Source organism: Peromyscus californicus, unplaced genomic scaffold (assembly GCF_007827085.1).
Source record: "Peromyscus californicus insignis strain IS unplaced genomic scaffold, ASM782708v3 Scaffold_18__1_contigs__length_77618521, whole genome shotgun sequence".
Taxonomy (NCBI): Eukaryota; Metazoa; Chordata; class Mammalia; order Rodentia; family Cricetidae; genus Peromyscus; species Peromyscus californicus.
In genome coordinates, this window is record NW_026294480.1 from 68,073,612 (window position 1) to 68,093,737 (window position 20,126).

A 20,126-nucleotide genomic window follows, 5' to 3' on the forward strand; every position below is an offset into this window, starting at 1 on the left:
AGGCGCCTCCCTGGGCCCCGCCTTGTAGGCGTGACAGTTGCCGAAGTCTCAATGGGGGTTGGAACTTCCAGATCAAAGCTGGAATGGCTACCCACTACAACCCTGTCTCAAGCAAGCAAGCATACAAACAAATGAAAAGCCTCTTTGATAGAAATAAATGGGAGCTGGCAATAATGCAAAATTCTACTTGTTAAGAATTTTTGGCGATTTCTTGGTATTAATGACCCCTAAATCTGACTGAGGCAAATGGGCCCATGGTATGTGACCATCCACTGGGGCATAAGTAACCTACCAAGGTTACTACCTGGCCACGTCCCCAAAGAAAAATGAAAATAAAAAAGACAGCATGAAGTTGGGAAGGAGATGAACTGGAGGCACCAGAGGGAGTTTTGGGGAGGTAGTGGTGGATGGATATTGAAATTAAAATTTTAAGGAATAAAAAAGCCACAACATGACCCATAACAGAAAAAAAAAGGAAATTTTTTATTTTAAAATTTTTATTCATTTTATATTTTGGGGGTAAGGTAGGGTCTACAGAGACGGATGAGCCCATGGAGACCAGAGGAGGACTGAACAAGGGTCCTCTGCAAGAGCAACACTTGCTTTCACCAACGGAGTCATCTCTCCAGGCCCCACAAACGGAGTTTGTAGAAAAAATGTCTTCTTTCTCTTCCCCGTCTCTTGTAAGCAAACATTCATGTTTATTTTCTCCTTTGCTGAGCCTTTGATCATATATGTGTTCTGCTCAGTCCAATCCAGACAGGTTTCTCCAAAGAAACCCTGTTGGGATATGCTTGGGACCGGCATCAACACTGAATCCCAGGTTCCAGTTCATTGGACAAAAATTAAACCGGGACAGCAACAGAGCAGAGTATACCAGAGTCTACGCTCCTCCTCCCCCGACCTGCCGTTCAACTCATTTACAGCTGTATTAAAGCCCGAGCCACCATGCTGTCTTTCCCCACATTCACAGTAAATGCTCCACGCATTTCATATAGTTTACCCAGGTGTCATTGGCAACAACCCTGGCTGCTGCTTCTGAGAGACACATGTAGGTCACAGATGCCCAGGTCCTAGGATTGCTTCGGGCGTTTGAGAGGGGGCTCCAGGAAAGGGCGGTTAGCAGAAGCCAGGGAGCGGTATGCTTCAGCCACTAAGTTGGGATATGAGCCCACCATTGCCTTCCAGCCTGAGGTCTCAGAGACCTCAGAGGCATGAGCTGTAATGAAATCCAGTGCCTGGGTTTTCAGCTGCCCCGCACTGTGGAGGTCAGCCAGGAAGAGAGTGTGGGCAGCATTCTCCACAGAGAGGTCCCTGCAGAGGGCATCCTCACACATGATCTTCAAATGCTCCAGGCCATACCTGTCAGCAGCTGCCAGCACAGCAGCTGCCAGGCTATCCAGGTCTGGTGCTGTTCCGGTGTAAATGAAGTCCATCATTGCCTTGAAGACTCGTGGCTCCAGGTCTTGGATCTCAAGGCGGTTCCTTTTGCTCTCCTCCATGTCATGTTCAAACATGGTTCTGAAAACTGGAGAGCGAGCTGCTAAAATGGCCTTGTGAGCCCGGAATTCCTGGCCACCTACCAACAGGCAGCAGTCTGTGAAGCGGGAATTCTTCCACAGCTCTCCTAGCTCATCTGCCAATGTGCACTTGGGAACCTGGATCCCTGGCTTCCTGTTCTGGTCAGAGATGCTGAAGGAGTCCTGGACCATGCTCACCTTGCAGTAGAGGGTGAACTTGTCATCTGGGAGAAGCCAGTCGGCATGGGACAAGAGGAAATCTCTACGAACGAACTTTTTGAATCCCCAGCTGTAGCGTGGCACAAACACAAAGGCTCTTGGGCTCTTCGTAGTTCGGGTTTTCTCTCCTTCGGCGCTTTTGATCCAGAACTGGAACTTTGCCCAAACGTGATTCTTTGGACAGCTGAGCAACACCAGGTAAACTGACAGGTAGGTTGTCCTTTCTTCATTGATCTCGTCCCGGTGTATTCTCAAACACCATTTCTCATTGGCTCCTAGTGAGAAACTTGGGCTTCTAATGTGTCCCCGCATTCCCTCCAGAATAAAACTGAAGTTGCTGATGGTCCACTTGTAGGAGAAATTCTGGACGCTGATCTGCGTGTAGCCCCAGCTCTGGGCTATCCCATCCCCTGACATTTCTTCTGGAGGTAGTTTGAAGGTTAAACTGGATCCAAAATTAAGAACCAGGGACTATTTTCTCTTCACCTCATCCAGGAGGTTGGATGAGTCGGCTGGTCTTCAGTATATGCTGGAATTCTGAAGTGTTCTCTAATGCCAGTGAAGGAACGGACTTGTGGCAAGGAGAGGGCAAGCAGGCAAAGAGCGACGGCTTCCTTCTTCCATGTCTTCTTATAGGGCTTCCAGCAGAAGGCGTGGCTCAATTTAGGGTGTGTCTTCCAGCCTCAAGATCTGGATTAAAGGCGTGTGTCCTCAGGTCTTGAGATCCTGGTTAAATGTTTGTGTCTTTTAACCTCCAAAGTCTGTACTTGAAGTGAATCTACCTACTTAAGCAAAACATGTCTCACAGTTGTGCCCTCCGTTTTAGACTGTAGTTAATCCATGTCTAGTTAAGTTGGGAACCAAGAACAACCATGACAAGTGTATTTTGCTTACTATGCTTCATCTTCCACAAAGTAAGGGGTGTTGTCCATTCCTACACAGCTGTTATTTAATCTTCTCGGGGTTTTACACTAATCCCTCCCATAAACATGATCCAGGAAGAGGTGTTTTCCTTACCTTGTCAGATCTCAGCGTTCACAACATGGAGGTCAGGGTGGAAAAATTCATATATGGTGGGCAAGAAGCAGAGCCAGGCAGGAACCTCTGAAAGTAGTTGTCGTTTTCCTGCCTTTATTCCATCCAGACTAATAGTCTCCAATATGACTCCATCAACTTTCATTGGTCGTCTTGCCCCTCCCCCTCAGATAATCCTCCTTGGCAACATTCTTCCAGATCCACTTAAGGACATGCTATGAGAAGGTCCTAAGGGCTTCAGTTTCTCAATACCTCATAGTATTCATCCTTCCCTGGGGAGTTCTGTCCTCTTTAATCTTTGAATATTGATTTAAGCCATTAGAAAGTCTTTATTAGCTCGCTGGCAAGTACCTGGGGTGCTCCAGATTCCAGTGCAGCAACTAGCCTTTCTCAGGGTGAGCTTTTAAGCACAAAAGTGGATTGACACACTTCAGTTAACAAGAACAGTTAGCCAGAAGTGGCAGGACAGAAGCCAAAATGTTAGTATATTTTGAGAAAGGTTTGAACATTTAGAGATATTCCCAGAACTATGGACTTCAGTAGATAAGCCTTTGTTTTAGTTTTGGCAAGGATTGATGTTTTTTTACACAAGTACTGGGTTTTACACATAGAATGGTATTTTCATCATGCAGTTACACAGGTGGGTCTGTGCACCATGAGTCTATGATGTAGACAGAGGCCAGAAGAGGCTGTTGTTTCCCTGGATAACTGGAGTTACCGAATGTTATTACGGTGATATTTTATTTGTATGTTAATAAATAAAGCATGCCTGGAGATCAAGGAGGAAAAGGCCAGCCATTTTTAAGTAAACATAGAAGTCAGGGAGAGGTAGTACACGCCCTTAATCTGATCATGTGGCAGGCAGGGTCTCGTGTGTTCAGGGGCACACTAGGGAACAGCCAAGCATGCTAACACACACCTTTAATCCCAGTAACAACCATAGAGACCTGGAGGTCTGTCCAGACAGGCAGAGACAAGGAAGTGAGGTAGGGGGCTAAAAGCCAATGAGAGGGCAGAAGAGCAGGTCAATAAAGGCATGGGTAGACAGGAAGTAACTCACTTTTGGTAGCTGCAAAGCTGGGGAGGTAAGATTGGTGGCTATCACTATTTCCCTGATTTCTAAGGCTTTCACCCCTATATTTGGCTCTGTGTTTTTTATTTAATAAGAACACATAGAAATTTGGCTACAGTAGTCAACTGCTGTGTGAATGCTTGAATTGGATGCCAGTCTTCTGGAAAGGTATCCAGCACCTTTTACTGCTGAATCATTTCTACATCCCATCACAGTTACTTTCTTGAAGATGACGGAACAGCTCTGAAAGACTAGTTTGTTCTCTAAAGCTTTGGCATTCTGAAATATTTTAGCAAGTATTCAAGAGGTAATCATGATTTCATTCATAGGTCTTTTTAAAAATTAATTCATTCATTTATGTTTATTTTACATACCAACCACAGTTTCCTCTTCCTCCTCTTCTCCCGTTCCCTCCTCACAACTCCATTCTACCCCCCTCATCCACTCCTCAGAAAGGGTAAGTTTTTCTTTGGGAGTCAACAAAGCATGACATATCAAGTTGAGGCAGGACCGAGCTCCTACCCCCTGCATCGAGGTATACCACCATAGGGAGTAGGTTCCAAAAGTCAGCTGATGTGCTGGGGATAGGTCCTTGTCCCACTGCTAGGAGCCCCACAAACAGACTAAGCTACACAACTGTAACCCACATTCAGAGGACCTAGATCAATCCCATGTATGCTCCCTAGAGTTGGTCTAGAGTCCTGAGCTCCCACGAACTCAGGCCAACTGTCTTTGTGGCTTTCCCCCTCCTCCCTCGTGATCTCGACTGCCCTTGCTTATATAATATCTCCTCCCTCTCTTCAGCTGGATTCCCAGAGTGCCAGGCCTTGGACCTCTACATCTGCTTCCATCAGTCATTGGACAAAGGTTCTATGATGACAATTCGGGTAGTCTTCTATCTGACTACAGGAGAAGACCAGTTCAGGCACTCTCTCTACTACAGCCAGGAGTCCTAGCTGGTGTCATCTTCATAGATTCCCAGGAGCCTCCCCAGTGCCAGACCTCTCTCCAATCCCATTCTGGTCTTCTCTATCAAGATATCTCCCTTGTCACTCACCTTCTCTCTCCCTCCCCCAACTTGACCATCTCGATCTCCTCCCCTACACCTCCTCCCTCAGTTAACTCAGAAGATCTCATCTATTTTCCCTTCCCACGGTGATCCATGCATGCCTCTTAGGTCCTCCATGTTATCTCCAGGGCTGTGGATTGTAGACTGGTTATCCTTTGTTTTACATCTACTCTCCACTAGACAGTGAGAACATACCGTGTTTGTCTTTCTGAGTCTGTGTTACCTCACACGAGATGACTTTTTTCTAGTTCCATCCATTTACCTACATATTTCATGATGTCGTCGTTTTTGCTTTTTTTTTTTTTTTTGTTTTATCACTAATGCTCCATTGTGTAAATATACCACATTCCCTTTAGTTGTTTTTTGGTTGAGGGGCATCTAGGTTGTTTCCAGGTTCTAACTATTATGAATAATGCTGCTATGAACACAGTTGAGCAAGTGTCCTTGTGGTATGATTGAGCATCCATTCATTATATGCCCAAGAGTGGTATTACTGGATCTTGAGGTAGATTGATTCCCAATTTTCTGAGAAACTGCTATACTGATTTCCAAAGTGGCTGTACAAGTTTGCACTCCCACCAACAGTGATGGAGTGTTCCCCTTGCTCTGCATCCTCTCCAACATAAGCTGTCATCAGGGTTTTTGATCATAGCCATTCTGACAGGTATAAGATGGAATCTCACTGTCATTTTGATTTGCATTTCCCTGATGGCTAAGGATGTTGAGCAATTCCTTAAATGTCTTTTGGCCATTTGAGATTCTTCTATTGAGAATTCTCTATTTAGATCTATACCCCATTTTTAAATTGGATTATTTGGTATTTTGATGTCTAGTTTCTTGAGTTCTTTATATATTTTGAAGATTAGTCCTCTGTCAGATATGGAGTTGGTAAAAAACTTTTTTCATTCTGTAGTCTGTCTTCTTGTGTTATTGACCATGTCCTTTGACTTACAGAAGTTTTTCAGTTTCAGGAGGTAACATTCATTAATTGTCCATTTCAGTGTCTATGCTACCAGTATTATATTCAGGAAGTAGTTTCCTGTGCCAATGAGTTCAAGGCTACTTCCCACTTTCTCTGCGATCATATTTGGTGTAACTGGATTTATGTTTAGATCTTTGATCCACTTGGAGTTGAGTTTTGTGCATGGCAATAGATATGGATCTATTTGCAATCTTCTACATGTTGACATCCAGTTATGCCATAGGTCTCCATAGGTGTAAGGATTTATGTCAGGGTCTTCTATTCAATTCCATTGATTCACATGTCTGTTTTTATGGCAACACCAAGCTGTTTTTATTACTGTAGCTCTATAGTAGAGCTTGATGTCAGGGATGGTGATGCCTCTGGAAGTTCCTTTATTGTACAAGATTGTTTTAGTTATCATGGGTTTTTGTTTTTCCATATGAAATTGAGTATTGTTCTCTTGAGGTCTGTGAAGAATTGTGTTGGGATTTTGATGGGAATTGCATTGAATCTGTAGATTGCATTGGTAAGATTGCCATTTTTACTATGTTGGTTCTACCTATCCAAGAACACAGGAGATCTTTCCATTTTCTAATATCTTCTTCAATTTCTTTCTTCAAAAACTTAAAGTTCTTGTCATACAAGTCTTTCACTTGTTTGGTTAGAGTTACCCCAAGATATTTTATCTTATTAATGGCTGTTGTAAAGAGTGTTGTTTCTCTGATTTCTTTTTCAGCCCATTTATCATTTGTATATAAGAGGGATACTGACTTTTTTTGAGTTAATCTTGTATCCTGCCACATTACTGAAGGTGTTTATTAGCTGTAGGGTCACTATCATATGTATACTATATCATTTGCAAATATCAAAAGTTCCAATTTGTATCCCCTTGATTTCCTTTTGTTGTCTTATTGTTCTAGCTAGACGTTGGAGTATGATGTTGAACAGATAGGAAGGGAGTGGACAGCCTTGTCTTGTTCCTGATTTTAGTGGAATCTCTTTGAGTTTCTCTCCATTTAATTTGATATTGGTTGTTGGCTTGCTATATATTGCTTTTTTAATGTTTAGGTGTGTTCCTTGCATTCCTGATCTCCCCAAGACCTTTATCATGAAGGGGTGTTGGATTTTGTCAAAGGCATTTTCGGCATCTAATTAGATGATCATGTGGGATTTTTCTTTCACTTTGTTTATATGGTGGATTACATTGACAGATTTTCATTTGTTGAACTATCACTGCACCTCTTGGATGAAGCCTGATTGATCATGGTGGATATTTTTTATGTGTTTTTGGATTCAGTTTGCTAGCATTTTATTGAGTACTTTTGTATCTATGTTCATAAAGGAGATTGGTCTGTGATTCTCTTTCTTAGTGTGTCTTTGTGTAGTTTGGGTAACTGTAGCCTCATAAAAAGAGTTTGACAATGTTCCTTCTGTTTTTATTGTGTGGAATAATTTGAGGAGTATTGGTTTTAGCTCCTCTTTCAAATTCTTGTAGAATTCTGCACTGAACCATCTGGCCCTGAGCTTTTTTACTTTGGGAGACATTTAATGACTGCTTCTATTTTCTTAGGGTTTATAGGTCTGTTTAAACTTCTTATCTGTTCTTGATTTAATTTTGGTATGAGGTACCTAATTTAGAAAGATATTCATTTATTTTAGATTTTCCAATTTTTATGGAGGTTTTTGAAGTATGACCTAGTGATTCCCTGGATTTCCTCAGTGTCTGTTGTTATGTCCCCCTTTTCATTTCTGATTTTGTTAATTTGGATATTATATCTCTGCCTTTTGGTTAGTTTGGATAAGGGTTTTCCTATCTTGTTAATTTTCTCAAGGAACCAACTCTTCATTTCAGTGATTCTTTGTATTGTTCTCTTTGTTTTTCTATTTTATTGATTTTGGCCCTCAGTATGGTTATTTCCTGTCATGTACTCCTCCTGGGTGAGTTTGCTTCTTTTTTTTCTAGAGCTTTCAGGTGTGCTATTAAGTTGCTAGTATGAGATTTCTCCAAATTCTTTATAGGCACTTAGTGCTATGAACTTTCCTCTTATCACTGCTTTCATAGTGTCCCATAAGTTTGGGTATATTGTGCATTCATTTTCATTGAATTCTTGGAAGTTTAATTTCTTCCTTGACCCAGTGGTGATTCAGTTGAGCATTACTCAGTTTCCATGACTTTGTATGCTTTCTGTAATGTGTGTTGTTGTTGAATTCTAACTTTAAGCCATGGTGATCTGATAAGATACAGGGGATTATTCCAATTTTTTTGTATCTGTTGAGATTTGCTTTGTGGCTGAGTCTGTGATCAATTTCAGAAAAAGGTTCCATGAGGTTCTGAGAAGGTATATTCTTTTTTGTTTGGGTGAAATGTTTTATAGGTGTCTCTTCTTTTTTTTTTTTTTTTTTTTTGGTTTTTCGAGACAGGGTTTCTCTGTGTAGCTTTGTGCCTTTCCTGGAACTCACTTGGTAGCCCAGGCTGGCCTCGAACTCACAGAGATCCGCCTGGCTCTGCCTCCCGAGTGCTGGGATTAAAGGCGTGCGCCACCACCACCCGGCTTATAGGTGTCTCTTAAGTCCATTTGAGTTATAACATCTGTTAGTTCCCTTATTTCTCTGTTAAGTTTCTGTCTGGCAGACCTGTCCATTGCTGAGAGTGGGGTGTTGAAGTCTCCTACTATTGGTGTGTGAAGTTGGATGTGTGATTTAAGCTTTAGTAAAGTTTCTTTTACAAATGTGAGTGCCCTTGCATTTGGGGCATATGTTCAGAATTGAGACTTCATCTTGACAGATTTTTCCTGTGATGAATATGAAATGTCCTTCTCCATCTATATTGATTAATCTTAGTTTGAGGTATATTTTGTTAGATATTAGGATAGCTATACCAGCTTGTTTCTTAGGTCCATTTGATTGGAAAATCTTTTCTCAACCCATTACTCTGAGGTAATGTCTCTCTTTGAAGTTGAGGTGTGTTTCTTGTATGCAGCAGAAGGTTGGATCCTGTTTTTGTTGTTGTTGTTGTTTTATCCATTCTGTTAGCCATGTCTCTTTATAGACAATTGAGTCCACTGATATTAAGAGATATTAATGACTAGTAATTGTTAATTCCTGTTATTTTTTGGTTTTGATGTTGGTCATGGTAGTGTGTGTATTTCTTTTCTTTGGGATTTACTGTTGTAAGATTATTGCCTTTTTTATTTTTTGTGGGTACAACTAACTTCTTTGGGTTGGAGTTTTCCTTCTAGCACTTTCTATGGGGCTGGATTAGTGGATAGATATTGTTTAAATCTGGTTTTGTCATGGAATATCTTGTTTTCTCCATCTCAGTGATTGAAAGTTTTGCTGGGTATAGTAGTCTGGGCTGGCATCCGTGTTCTCTTAGTGTCTGCAGAACTTCTGTTCAGGACCTCCTGACTTTCAGAATCTCCATTGAGAAGTCGGGTGTATTCTGATGGTTCTGCCTTTATGTGTTACTTGGCCTTTTTCCTTTTGCAGCTTTTACTATTCTTTCTCTATTCTGTTTTTTTATGTTTTAATTAACATGTAGTGAGGAAACATTTTGGGGGGGGTCCAGTCTATTTGGTGTTTTGTAAGCTGCTGTGGGATGTTGTTCTATAAGCTTTGAATATGTGTTGCTTTGATTGGTTGATAAATAAAATGCTGATTGGCCAGTAGCCAGGCAGGAAGTGTAGGCAGGGTGGGCAGAAGAGGAGAATTCTGGGAAGAGGAAGAGCAGAGTCAGGAGTTGCCAGCCAGACAGAGAGGAAGCAAGATGACAACACAGAACTAAGAAAAGGTACCAAGCCATGTGGCTTAACATAGATAAGAACTATGGGTTAATTTAAGTGTAAGAGCTAGTCAGTAAAAAGTCTGAGCTAATGGCCAAACAATTAAAATTAATATAACCTTCTTAGTGATTATTCTATAAGCAGGCCACAGGACTGCAGGGGCTTGGCGGGATGTGAGAAACCTTCCTACTACAGTAAGCTTCTTGCATCTTCATAGGCATGCTCTTTTTTAGGTTGGGAAAGTTTTCTTTGATGATTTTGTGAGATATATTTTCCGTGCCTTTGAGCTGTAATTCTTCTCCTTCTTTTATTCCTATTATTCTTAGGTTTTGTCTTTTCATGGTGTCATAGATTTTATTGATGTATTATGTTAAGAATTTGTTGGATTCAACATTTTTTTTGACCGATGAATCTCTTTCCTCTATTGTGTCTTCAATGCCCGAGAGTCTGTCTTCCATCTTTTGAATTCTGTTGGTTATGCTTACATCTGTAGTTTTTGTTCTTTTACCCAGATTTTCCATTTCCAGAATTTTCTTGATTTGTATTTTTTTTGTTGCCTCTATTTAATTTTCAGATCTTAACCAGTTTTGTTCAGCTGTTTGATTGTTTTTTTCTTGGCTTTCTTTAAGGGATTTATTGATTTTTTTTTCCAATTTTTTTGTTTGTCATTTCTTTGATTTCTTTATAAGAGTTTTTTTTCATTTCCTCTTTAAGGATCTCTATCATCTTCATAAAGTTATTTTAAAGTTCATTTTCTTCTGCTTCATCTGCTTTGGGATGTTCAGGTCTTACTGTTGTAGAAGCACTGGGTTCTGATCATGCTGCTCTTTATGTTGCTGAATTTATTCTTACACTGTTGTTTACCCATCTGGGTTTAGAATAATCATTGGAACAGGTGTTGAATCTTGTGATGTCTTTGTTGGACTTTTGTTTCTTTATTGTCTGTTTCCTTACCATCTTTTGGTCTAAACGTCCAAACGTTCTGGTGATTGGCTGGTAGTCAGGTCAAGTGGGGTTGTCTCAGCTGAGGTTTGTGTGCCTAGATCCAGCAGATTGCCAGTTCTTCTGGATGGTGTGGGCTTTATTTGTACCTATGGGGTCTGTTCTTCCAACTGGTGTGGCTTTTGCCTGTGCCTGTTCTTCCAGCTGGGTGGTGCTTGTGCCTATAGTATCTGCTGATGTTGCTGGAGAGGGCTGCTCATGGGGAAGCTCCTTTTCTTCTAATTGGTACAAGTGGTGATTGTGTCTAGGGGCTCTCTTCTTCCAGTTGGTGCAGGGGGTGCTTGTGCTTATTAGGGCTGTGGATTTTGCAGAGGATGGTTGGCCAGGGGGAGGATAATGGGCTCCATGGGCTTGGGGGACAGAGTGGGTCTTGTAGGTTACAGGGTCCAATGGGTGGCAGCAGTGGTAGAGAGGCCTGCCCTCAGAACTCTTACCTGCTGGCTCAAAAAAAGAAATTCTAGTTAATGATAACATCTATAATGACTTAAAATACCCAGTAATAAACATAAAGACATAAATGTTCTATTTATTGAAAACTATAAATTACTGAGAGAAATTAATTCTTTTTTTTTTTTTTTTTTTTTTTTGGTTTTTCGAGACAGGGTTTCTCTGTGTAGCTTTGCGCCTTTCCTGGGACTCACTTGATAGCCCAGGCTGGCCTCGAACTCACAGAGATCCGCCTGTCTCTGCCTCCCGAGTGCTGGGATTAAAGGCGTGCGCCACCACCACCCGGCCGAGAAATTAATTCTTAATGGAAGCTGGAGAGATGGCTCAGTCATTATGAGTGATTACTGTTATAATTTAAAAGTGGCAAGAAGGAGTTACACCATACAACAGGGCTCATGTTGGAAGTTTATTGTGGGAAAGGCAGAGAAGGGGCCAGAGATGGGGCAGAGACCTTAACTCTCCCTGGGGATGAGAAAGAAGGAAGAGATAGAGACCAGGAAGTGGATAAGGTCCACCTTTTATAAGAGAAAGTAGTAAATGTGCACAGTGGGTACTCTTAGTGGCTGCAGCTGAGGATGTTTCCTGTTAGGACCCTAAGGACAGGCCAGTACAAATGCCTGAATGCAAACAGTTACCTCTCTTGTGAGGGACCAAAGTTCAGTCCCTAGCACCCACTTCTACTTGCAGTATGGTGGAGGTGTGGTTTTGTGGAGTAGGTATGGCCTTGTAGGAGGGCATGTGTCATGGTATGTGTGGGCTTTGTGGTTTCCTTTGCTCAAGCTAGGCCCAGTGAGACAGACTACTTCCTCTTACCTGTGGGTCAAGATGTAGAATTCTAAGCTCTTTCTCCAGCACCACGTTTACCTTACCTACATGCCTCCATGTCTCACCATAATGATAATGAACTAAATCTCTGAAAGTGTAAGCCAATCAATAAAATGTTTCCCTTTATTAGAGTTGCTGTGGTCAAGGTGTCTCTTCACAGCAATAGAAACCTTAACTAAGACGGATGTTGGTACCAGGGTCTGAGGTATTACAATAGGCTTGACCATGTTTTTATTTTAGAGGAATTTGAACTTTAGCACTTTGGGTTAGGGAAGCAGTGGGATGCTTTAAGCACTGCTTAATGGGCCGTACTAGTATGGAAGGTTTGAACCGTCAATGTCTGACTCAACAGGTTTCAGAGGGGAAGAACGTTAGTTTGTTGCCTCTCAGTCTTATGATATTTTGGTGAAGAATGTGGCTACTTTTTGCCTTTGTCTGAGGAGTCTGCCTGAGGATGAAGTGAAGAGATTTAGGTTAATTCCTTTGGCAGAGAAAAATCTCAAAACAGCCTAGTTTAGACCCTGTTTGTGTGTGGCTATTAGTGTTAACTCTAATGAAGATATATAATGAAAAGGAGCAAGCTGAGAAAGGAAAGATACAAAGTGTATAATTTGAGGAGGAAATGGGCACCAGGAAATGAAATGGAGCTAAATCCTGTGTTCAAGAAAATAAACAGATTAAGAAATGGAATGAAAGGAATGGTGACCCCAGGGCAAGATTCCCTGCAGCTAAGCTTCTAACTTGTGAAGTGAATTAAAGAAATCCTTAGAGCCAGGTGTGGTGGTGTGTGGGGTGACTCATCCCTAACAGGTTTGTGGGCCAGCCGGCCCAAACAAGTAAAAAAAATACTTTCTGAGAGCCAGCCTGGGTCTGCCTGGTAGTCTTAGCAACAGCAGCAGCTGAAACATGATATGAAGATGACCTGGACCAATGAGAGGCAGCCATGTCATGCCAGCAGATGCATATTCATCAGACCTCCCCCCAGGGTGGGGTGGAGGGTATATAAGGCTTGCCTCTTCCTAAATAAACTGTGATTGTTGTTTTGACATTCTCTAGGAGTCTGTGTGGTTTGACTCTGCTCCTACTTGGCCCCCGTGCCCAAAGGGAACAACAGCAAAGGACCCTGCTAGAGTGGTGAGTGCCTTTAATGCGAGCCCTGGGAAGGCAGAGGCTGGCAGATCTCTAAGTTTGAGGCCAGTCTGGTCTACAGAGTGAGTTCCAGAACATCAAAGCTTAGACAGCGAAGGAAACCATGGAAAACAGAAAACTGGTGAGGATGTAATTGAACAAGTGGGCAATGTTTCAGCACCAGCAAGCAGCAAAACTTGTCAGCTTCAGTCACATGGTTTTGGCTTTAGAGTAAAGGTTAGAAGAAAGTGGTTGTGGAATCGTCCTCTGAAAGACCAGGCATGTGTCAGAGTTGTCCCTGAATGTAGGCCTAGAGAGACCATTGTGTAAAGTTGTAAAGGAGAAGCCTGGATTGCCTTGGAAACCTCAAGATATTGGAGATGCCTGAGCAGTGAGATACCTGCCAAGAAGAGCTGCTAACAGGGAGTGTAGAACCAGCTCAAGAGAAAGACATGTGCTGCAGTCAACAAAGCTGAAAGAAGTTGGAGATCTGAAAAGTGTTTTGACATCAGACATGGTAATTCAGAGTTGGTAGTCTGCCCAGCTGTCTTTCAATCTTGCTTTGGTCCAGTATTTTCTCATTATGCTCCCTTCCCTGCGTTTTGGGATGGTAATGTACATCGTGTGCCATTATATGTTGGGAGTCTGTGATCTACTTTTTCATTTTGATTTTACAAGAGATTACAGTTGAGACTGTATAAATCTCAGAAGAGACTTCGAAATTTAGACTATAAAGAGGTTTGAGACTGTTATAGACTATGGGGTGTAGCTAAAGTTTTCCTGCCTGGCCCACGGTCAGGGCAAACCTCTCTCACCCACCAGTCCCACAGCCACTCAGACCCGACCAAGTAAACACAGAGACTTATATTGGTTACAAACTGTATGGCTGTGGCAGGCTTCTTGCTAACTGTTCTTACAGCTTAAATTAATCCATTTCCATAAATCTATACCTTACCACATGGCTCGTGGCTTACCGGCATCTTCACATGCTGTTTGTCATCGTGGCGGCTGGCAGTGTCTCTCTGATTCAGCCTTCCACTTCCCAGCTTTGTTTTCCTCCTTGTCCCGCCTACACTTCCTGCCTGGCCAATCAGTGTTTTATTTATTGACTAATCAGCAACACATTTGCCATACAGAACATCCCACAGCACTTCCCCTTTTCTTTCTTTCTTTTTTTTTTTTCAAAAAGGAAGGTTTTAACCTTAACAAAGTAAAATTACATATAATTTGGGAATTTGGGCGTAGCTTCTCTTACTACTTCCTGCTGGAGGGGGGCGCTATATCTTATGGGGACACAAAGAAAATTTTAGGATTATGGAATAGTCCATGAGGCTGTATTGTCTGAGCCAGTTGCCTTCAAACCATTCTGGATGTTGGATCATCTGGGCCATGGTGTCATCGGAGACCTTTCACAGGGTCTTGGCTGGTCAAACCTGATGTATCTTAATCTGGAACAAATCTATAGCCTTTGGCTTTCTGTGGGAACAAAAGCAGAGTCTCCTTTCCAAAACAACATATCCTTATATCCAAATTTTGAAGTCATGGTATCTTTAAAATATACATATTGGTTTAACTCAACATCTTTTATGATCAAATGTTTTTCTGCAGTTAAAAATCCCAAAGACAACACAATCCAGATTCTCTGTGTAATATTCATCTTTATGTGGCTTATTTTTTATATTAATTTTACTGTCTCTTTAAAGATTTTATTTTTTAAAACTATGTATTTGTTTCTATAACTGTATATATCACCTTTTATGTCTCTTTCAAGCCTATGTATATTTTACACACATTGTAAACTATTACATCTGAATCTGTCTTATTGTGAATCTATTGCTTTAAACTGCAGCAGCTGTGGCTGCTGGCTCCGCCCACCTCAGCTTCCCATCATGGCAGTGTTACGTTTTCTACCAGCTCTGGGAGCTATCGTGGGTCTATGCTTTTAGCCAAGCAGCGCGTAGCCCAGAAACCTCTTTTTTTTGTTTTGTACTAGCAAAGTCTAAATCCACCACGCAGCTTAATGTGCCACTTGCAGAGGCCTCATCCCTGCCATACTGCAGGTCGAGCGCACATTCCAGGAACTCACCAGTAGCTCAAACCAGCAGCTGCTGCTCATTTGAGAGAGACAATTAGAAAGCTGTTTTTAGCTCCATTTTAGAATCTTTTTTCTCAGGTTTTAGGTGGAAACTCTTGCCACCACGTTGGACGCCATTTGTAGCTAAAGTTTTCCTGCCTGGCCCACGGTCAGGGCAAATCTCTCTCACCCGCCAGTCCCACAGCCGCTCAGATCCGACCAAGTAAACACAGAGACTTATATTGGTTACAAACTGTATGGCTGTGGCAGGCTTCTTGCTAACTGTTCTTACAGCTTAAATTAATCCATTTCCATAAATCTATACCTTACCACATGGCTCGTGGCTTACCGGCATCTTTACATGCTGTTTCTCATTATGGCGGCTGGCAGTGTCTCTCTGCCTCAGCCTTCCACTTCCCAGCTTTGTTCTCCTCCTTGTCCCGCCTATACTTCCTGCCTAGCCAATGACCAATCAGTGTTTTATTTATTGACTAATCAGCAACACATTTGCCATACAGAACATCCCACAGCAATGGGGACTTTTGAGGTTGGACTGAATGCATTTTTTGCATTTTGATATGGTGACAAGCCTTTGTGGGGCAGAGAGTGGAATGTTGTGATTTGAAAGAAAATGCTACCCAAAGGGAGTAGCACTATTAGGAGGTCTGGTTTTGTGGAGTAGGTGTGGCCTTGAGGAGGGCATGTGTCATGGCAGGGGTGGGCTTTGAAGTTTCCTTTGCTCAAGATAGGCCCCATGAGACAGACCACTTCCTGCTACCTGTGGATCAAGATGTAGAACTGTCAGCTCCTTCTCCAGCACCATGTCTGCCTGCATGCCTCCATGTCCCACCATAATGATATTGGACTAAACCTCTGAAACTCTAAGGAAGGTAATGAAATGTTTTCCTTTATTAGGGTTGCTGTGGTCAAGGTGTCTCTTCACAGCAATAGAAACCCTAAGACAAACAAACACCTGTAGTAACTCCAGCTCCAAGGAAGCTGATATCTTCTTTTGACCTCCACAGACACTGATGTGCACAGGTACATTCTAGCATACACACACCTGTGCATAAATAAAAAATGAAAAAATAAACCTTAAAAAACTATTTTTTTGTTGTTTTGATTTTTGAGACAGGGTTTCTCAGTATGTATGTAGTCCTGGCTCTTCTGGAACTCATGATGTAGACCAGGCTCGCCTTGAACTTACAGATCTATCTGCCTCTGCCTTCCAAGTGCTGAGATTAAAGGTGTGTGCCACCACTGCCTATCAAGAAACTATTTTTTAAAAAAAGAAATTAATCCTAAACAAGTGGATTATTCAAGTTCTTAGAAAAATTACAACAGCCGGGCGGTGGTGGCGCACGCCTTTAATCCCAGCACTCGGGAGGCAGAGGCCGGTGGATCTCTGTGAGTTCGAGGCCAGCCTGGGCTACCAAGTGAGTTCCAGGAAAGGCGCAAAGCTACACAGAGAAACCCTGTCTCGAAAAACCAAAAAAAAAAAAGAAAAATTACAACAAAGAAATTGAATTTTCTCCAAATTTTCCAATAGCTTCATTATAGTCCTAATACCATTTTTAAAAGTTTTTGTGGGTGTTAACAGCTATTTAAAAATGTGTATGGTAATCAAGCGCAGGAATGGCCTGTTCAGTCTGAATGAAAGCATTAAGTGTGATAATTTATTTAGCAGATACACGCACCTATTATGAAATTACAATAATTGCTACAGTGACAATTGAAGAAATACAAGCAAACCAGTGAAGAGAGGGGAGAGGTCATGTGCTGAAGGGCAATTCCGCAAGCAGTACTCAAAATGTGACTTTGTCGGCAGATGCTGTGGGATCGCAGGGCCACCTAGGAAATGGCTGGATAGTGGGCCCTGACGGAGCAGCAACATGAAGGATGAATCTCACAACCACAGCCTTGGGTGAAGGATAGCAGAAATAAAATAGTATGTGTCTTCAGATTATCTCTAATAAGTTGAAGTCCTGCAAAACTCAAGCTGTGGCAGTTAGAGCCCACTGTGTTAGAGAGGCTGAAGCCTTCTCTGGGCTGCCCAGTGATGGCAACGTAGATGTTCACTTTGTGTGAGTTCAGAGGTTTACTTCAGTTTTTTGAAGTGTGATGTTGCTGCAGAATACTTTCTTGGGGTGGAGACTACTTTTGTTTTGACGTCAGGGAAATTTGCTTTGTAATCCTGGAAACAGTGTTGCCAGACACTCTGAACATTCTTCAAAGGGAAGAACCACTGGCCTCAGTTTAATCTCCTCCAAGGACTGTGGAAGGCCTTTCCAGCTCTCCCCTGCTGAAGCAGGCTGCCTGTAATGTCAGGACATGTATTTTGAATCTATGCAAGAGGTTCTTTCCTGCTGTGCTTAATTTCTGAGTCCAATGCTGTCGAAAAAACAGATGCAATGTGCCACCCCATGCAAAGAGCAAGTATGGTTTCCATCCGTGCAGTCCCTCCTGTAAACTGGTCCTGCTTTTCCTACTCAGGCAGATGAGCTACACATTTCTAAATGGTTTTATTTTAAACCGCTAATAGAAAATGAAGTTATTTTCAAAATTAACTAATATTTTGCATATCGGGCCAAAAGTATCCAGGTGAAACAAACAAAAAATTCCAGTATTTAATTCCAGCTTGTGCTAAAAGGAATATTTATTAAACTGATAATGTTAAAGGCCTTGTGATATTTCAATTTTGACTCCCATTTTAAACCACCTTGATGATTATAATCATAATTTAAAGGGAAATGTCAAATCTTTTAAAAGTTTCTAATAATTTACATAAATAAAAATGTGAACATTCCATGCATCTGAAATACTAATTTGTTCAGGGAACAAGATAAATATCAGGTTTTCCCTTCATTGATTATGTAGCCATCAGAACTGTGACATGACCTACCTCTATAACAAACAAATAAATTGAAGAACAGATTATTAAATAGATAGGCCTTAGGTAATCATGATTAAATTGGGGATGTGACCTGCCTTGTAAAACAGGCCATTAAGGTTTGGAGCAAAGTTTTACATAATTAAGAAGCTTTCAGACAAAAGCTTCTACTTCCTGTTTGCAACAATCAAATGTCGAGTCTACCTTTGATTTTTTGTTACCATAAGAGAAAATACATTTTCTTTATATTATAACCGGCATGTATAAGTTCATAGTTTAGGATGTAGAAAATAAATTACTATTTGAATACTTCAAAGCCTGTGTGGCTTTGGGTAAACTTACCTTTCTTTCTTGTCATGATTCTTCCCTCCCCATCTCCATTTCCATAATTTCAGAAACTCAGGTAGAGGATCCGGAGCTTTCTTCCTGCTGTAGCAGCCTGATAAGGGAAGGCAGAAAGCTCAGGACTTCCTTTAGTAAACAGTGATGCGAGAAGCAAGAAAGGAGCATGAGCCGGGGTCAGTTAGGGAATGCTCGCAGTAGACTGATTCTTACAAAGATGTCTTCTGGTGAAGGAGAACCACCATCCCAGTGTAGAACCCAGTAGCTGATGAGATGCCTCCGGAGGAACAGTACCTGCTGGAGTTGTTGCACACTGAGATTTCCCAAGTCAGCTGGACAGCATACTCCTCTGGGAACCCAGCTGGGCATCCACCCGATGGAAAGCAACAGCATTTCTCCAGTCACGCTTTATTTAGCAACTAACTCTAAGGAAGAGTTCTGTTTCACATCTGCATACTGGAGACTCCCTTCGCAGACTATCCTGTTCTCTTTCCCTTGCATTAGCTTTCTCGTTGGTTTTACTTCTTTTTCCAAAATACGCCTCTATATTCCCCACAGCGTAAACAGCACTGTTGTCCAGGACAAAAGGCTCCCTTTTCACCCACAGCTCTAATTTCCCTGCATTTTGGTGTTCTGTTTGCAGTGACGTATTAGAAAGCTGTGAAGAATGACGTCAAGCATGTGCCACTTCTAGCTACCGGGGTGTGGGTCTCAGATCCATCACTTCTCTATCACACTCTTTATCAGGTTGTCTCCATTCTGTTTCTTCTCTCTGGTTTCATTCTTGCTACTCATTCTGGAAGCCCGTCAGCATTTCAAAGCCTTTCCCTGTAATTCTATGATTCCAACCCACCTTCTAGGTAGGGTAATCTTTTGGTCCTTTTGTCTTTAAAATCCTCACTCGTCTAGGTATAAGTCCAAACTAACTCATATGGGCCTCCAATTGTGTGGTTTGAATCAGCATCTACTTAACTTTCTAGTGCATCACTTGCTCATGTCTCCTTCCAAGTCCACGGCCTGTGGTTCTCAGCATCCTCCGGAGCCATCACATCAGCGGTTATTTGAGGTGAGCTCTTCCTGTGTCTTCCTTGCTTGGCTATTTCAAATCCCCTTTCCCATTCGAACATGCACATCAGCCCCTCTGTGAAGTGACCCCATCTCCTCTCCTTTTCTACTTCCTCACTGTGTCCTTTGGGATTAGGCCCTTTCTGAACCCTCCTGCATCACTCTTGTTTTTCCCCCCCGTCCTGATCACACTGTATAAAGTTAAAGTGACGTGCTCCGGGGTGACTATTCCAGTGAGTTAGCAAGCTCCCACAGGCTGTTGGCTTTTTTGTAAAGCACTGGGAAATATGCGTCTTTATTGAAAGTGAACTACTTACGATTTCTCTTTGAATCATTTAACCCCTGAGTTTCATCATTTTAGTCCTTGTCCTCAATGCTGGATTTACTTCCTTATTTGATGTGTTTGTTGGGGAATGTTTCCCACAAGATCACTGACAAAGAAAATATGATAATTATTTCAAGGTATTTCTTGTTTTGAAAATATCTTAATTCCACATTCACAGTGAGCACCATTTTCCTTAGTATAGATTTCTGGTTTGAAAATTGCCAGCTCTCTGAATTCTGGAGGAACATCGCAAGTTTTAAACTAAAAGTTATTTAGTTTGTATTGGTTAGTTCTGATCAACTTGACAAGAACCTAGACATATCTGGGAAGAGGAAATCTCAATTGAATTGCCTCCATCGTATTATCC

At 41.8% G+C, this 20,126-nt stretch overlaps 1 protein-coding gene across 1 annotated transcript; it reads right to left on the reverse strand.

Moving 5' to 3' along the window:
• Window positions 1-599: 599 nt before the first annotated feature.
• Window positions 600-4,095, reverse strand: LOC128113289 (speckle-type POZ protein-like). Its single transcript, XM_052742852.1, has one exon. The coding sequence runs from the start codon at window positions 2,154-2,156 to the stop codon at window positions 1,074-1,076; it is 1,083 nt and encodes a 360-aa protein (XP_052598812.1). The 5' UTR covers window positions 2,157-4,095; the 3' UTR covers window positions 600-1,073.
• Window positions 4,096-20,126: the final 16,031 nt, after the last annotated feature.

Excerpts from the sequence above, each read along its gene's own strand:
- LOC128113289 (XM_052742852.1), bottom strand. The coding sequence starts at position 2,156 with ATGTCAGGGGATGGGATAGCCCAGAGCTGGGGCTACACGCAGATCAGC.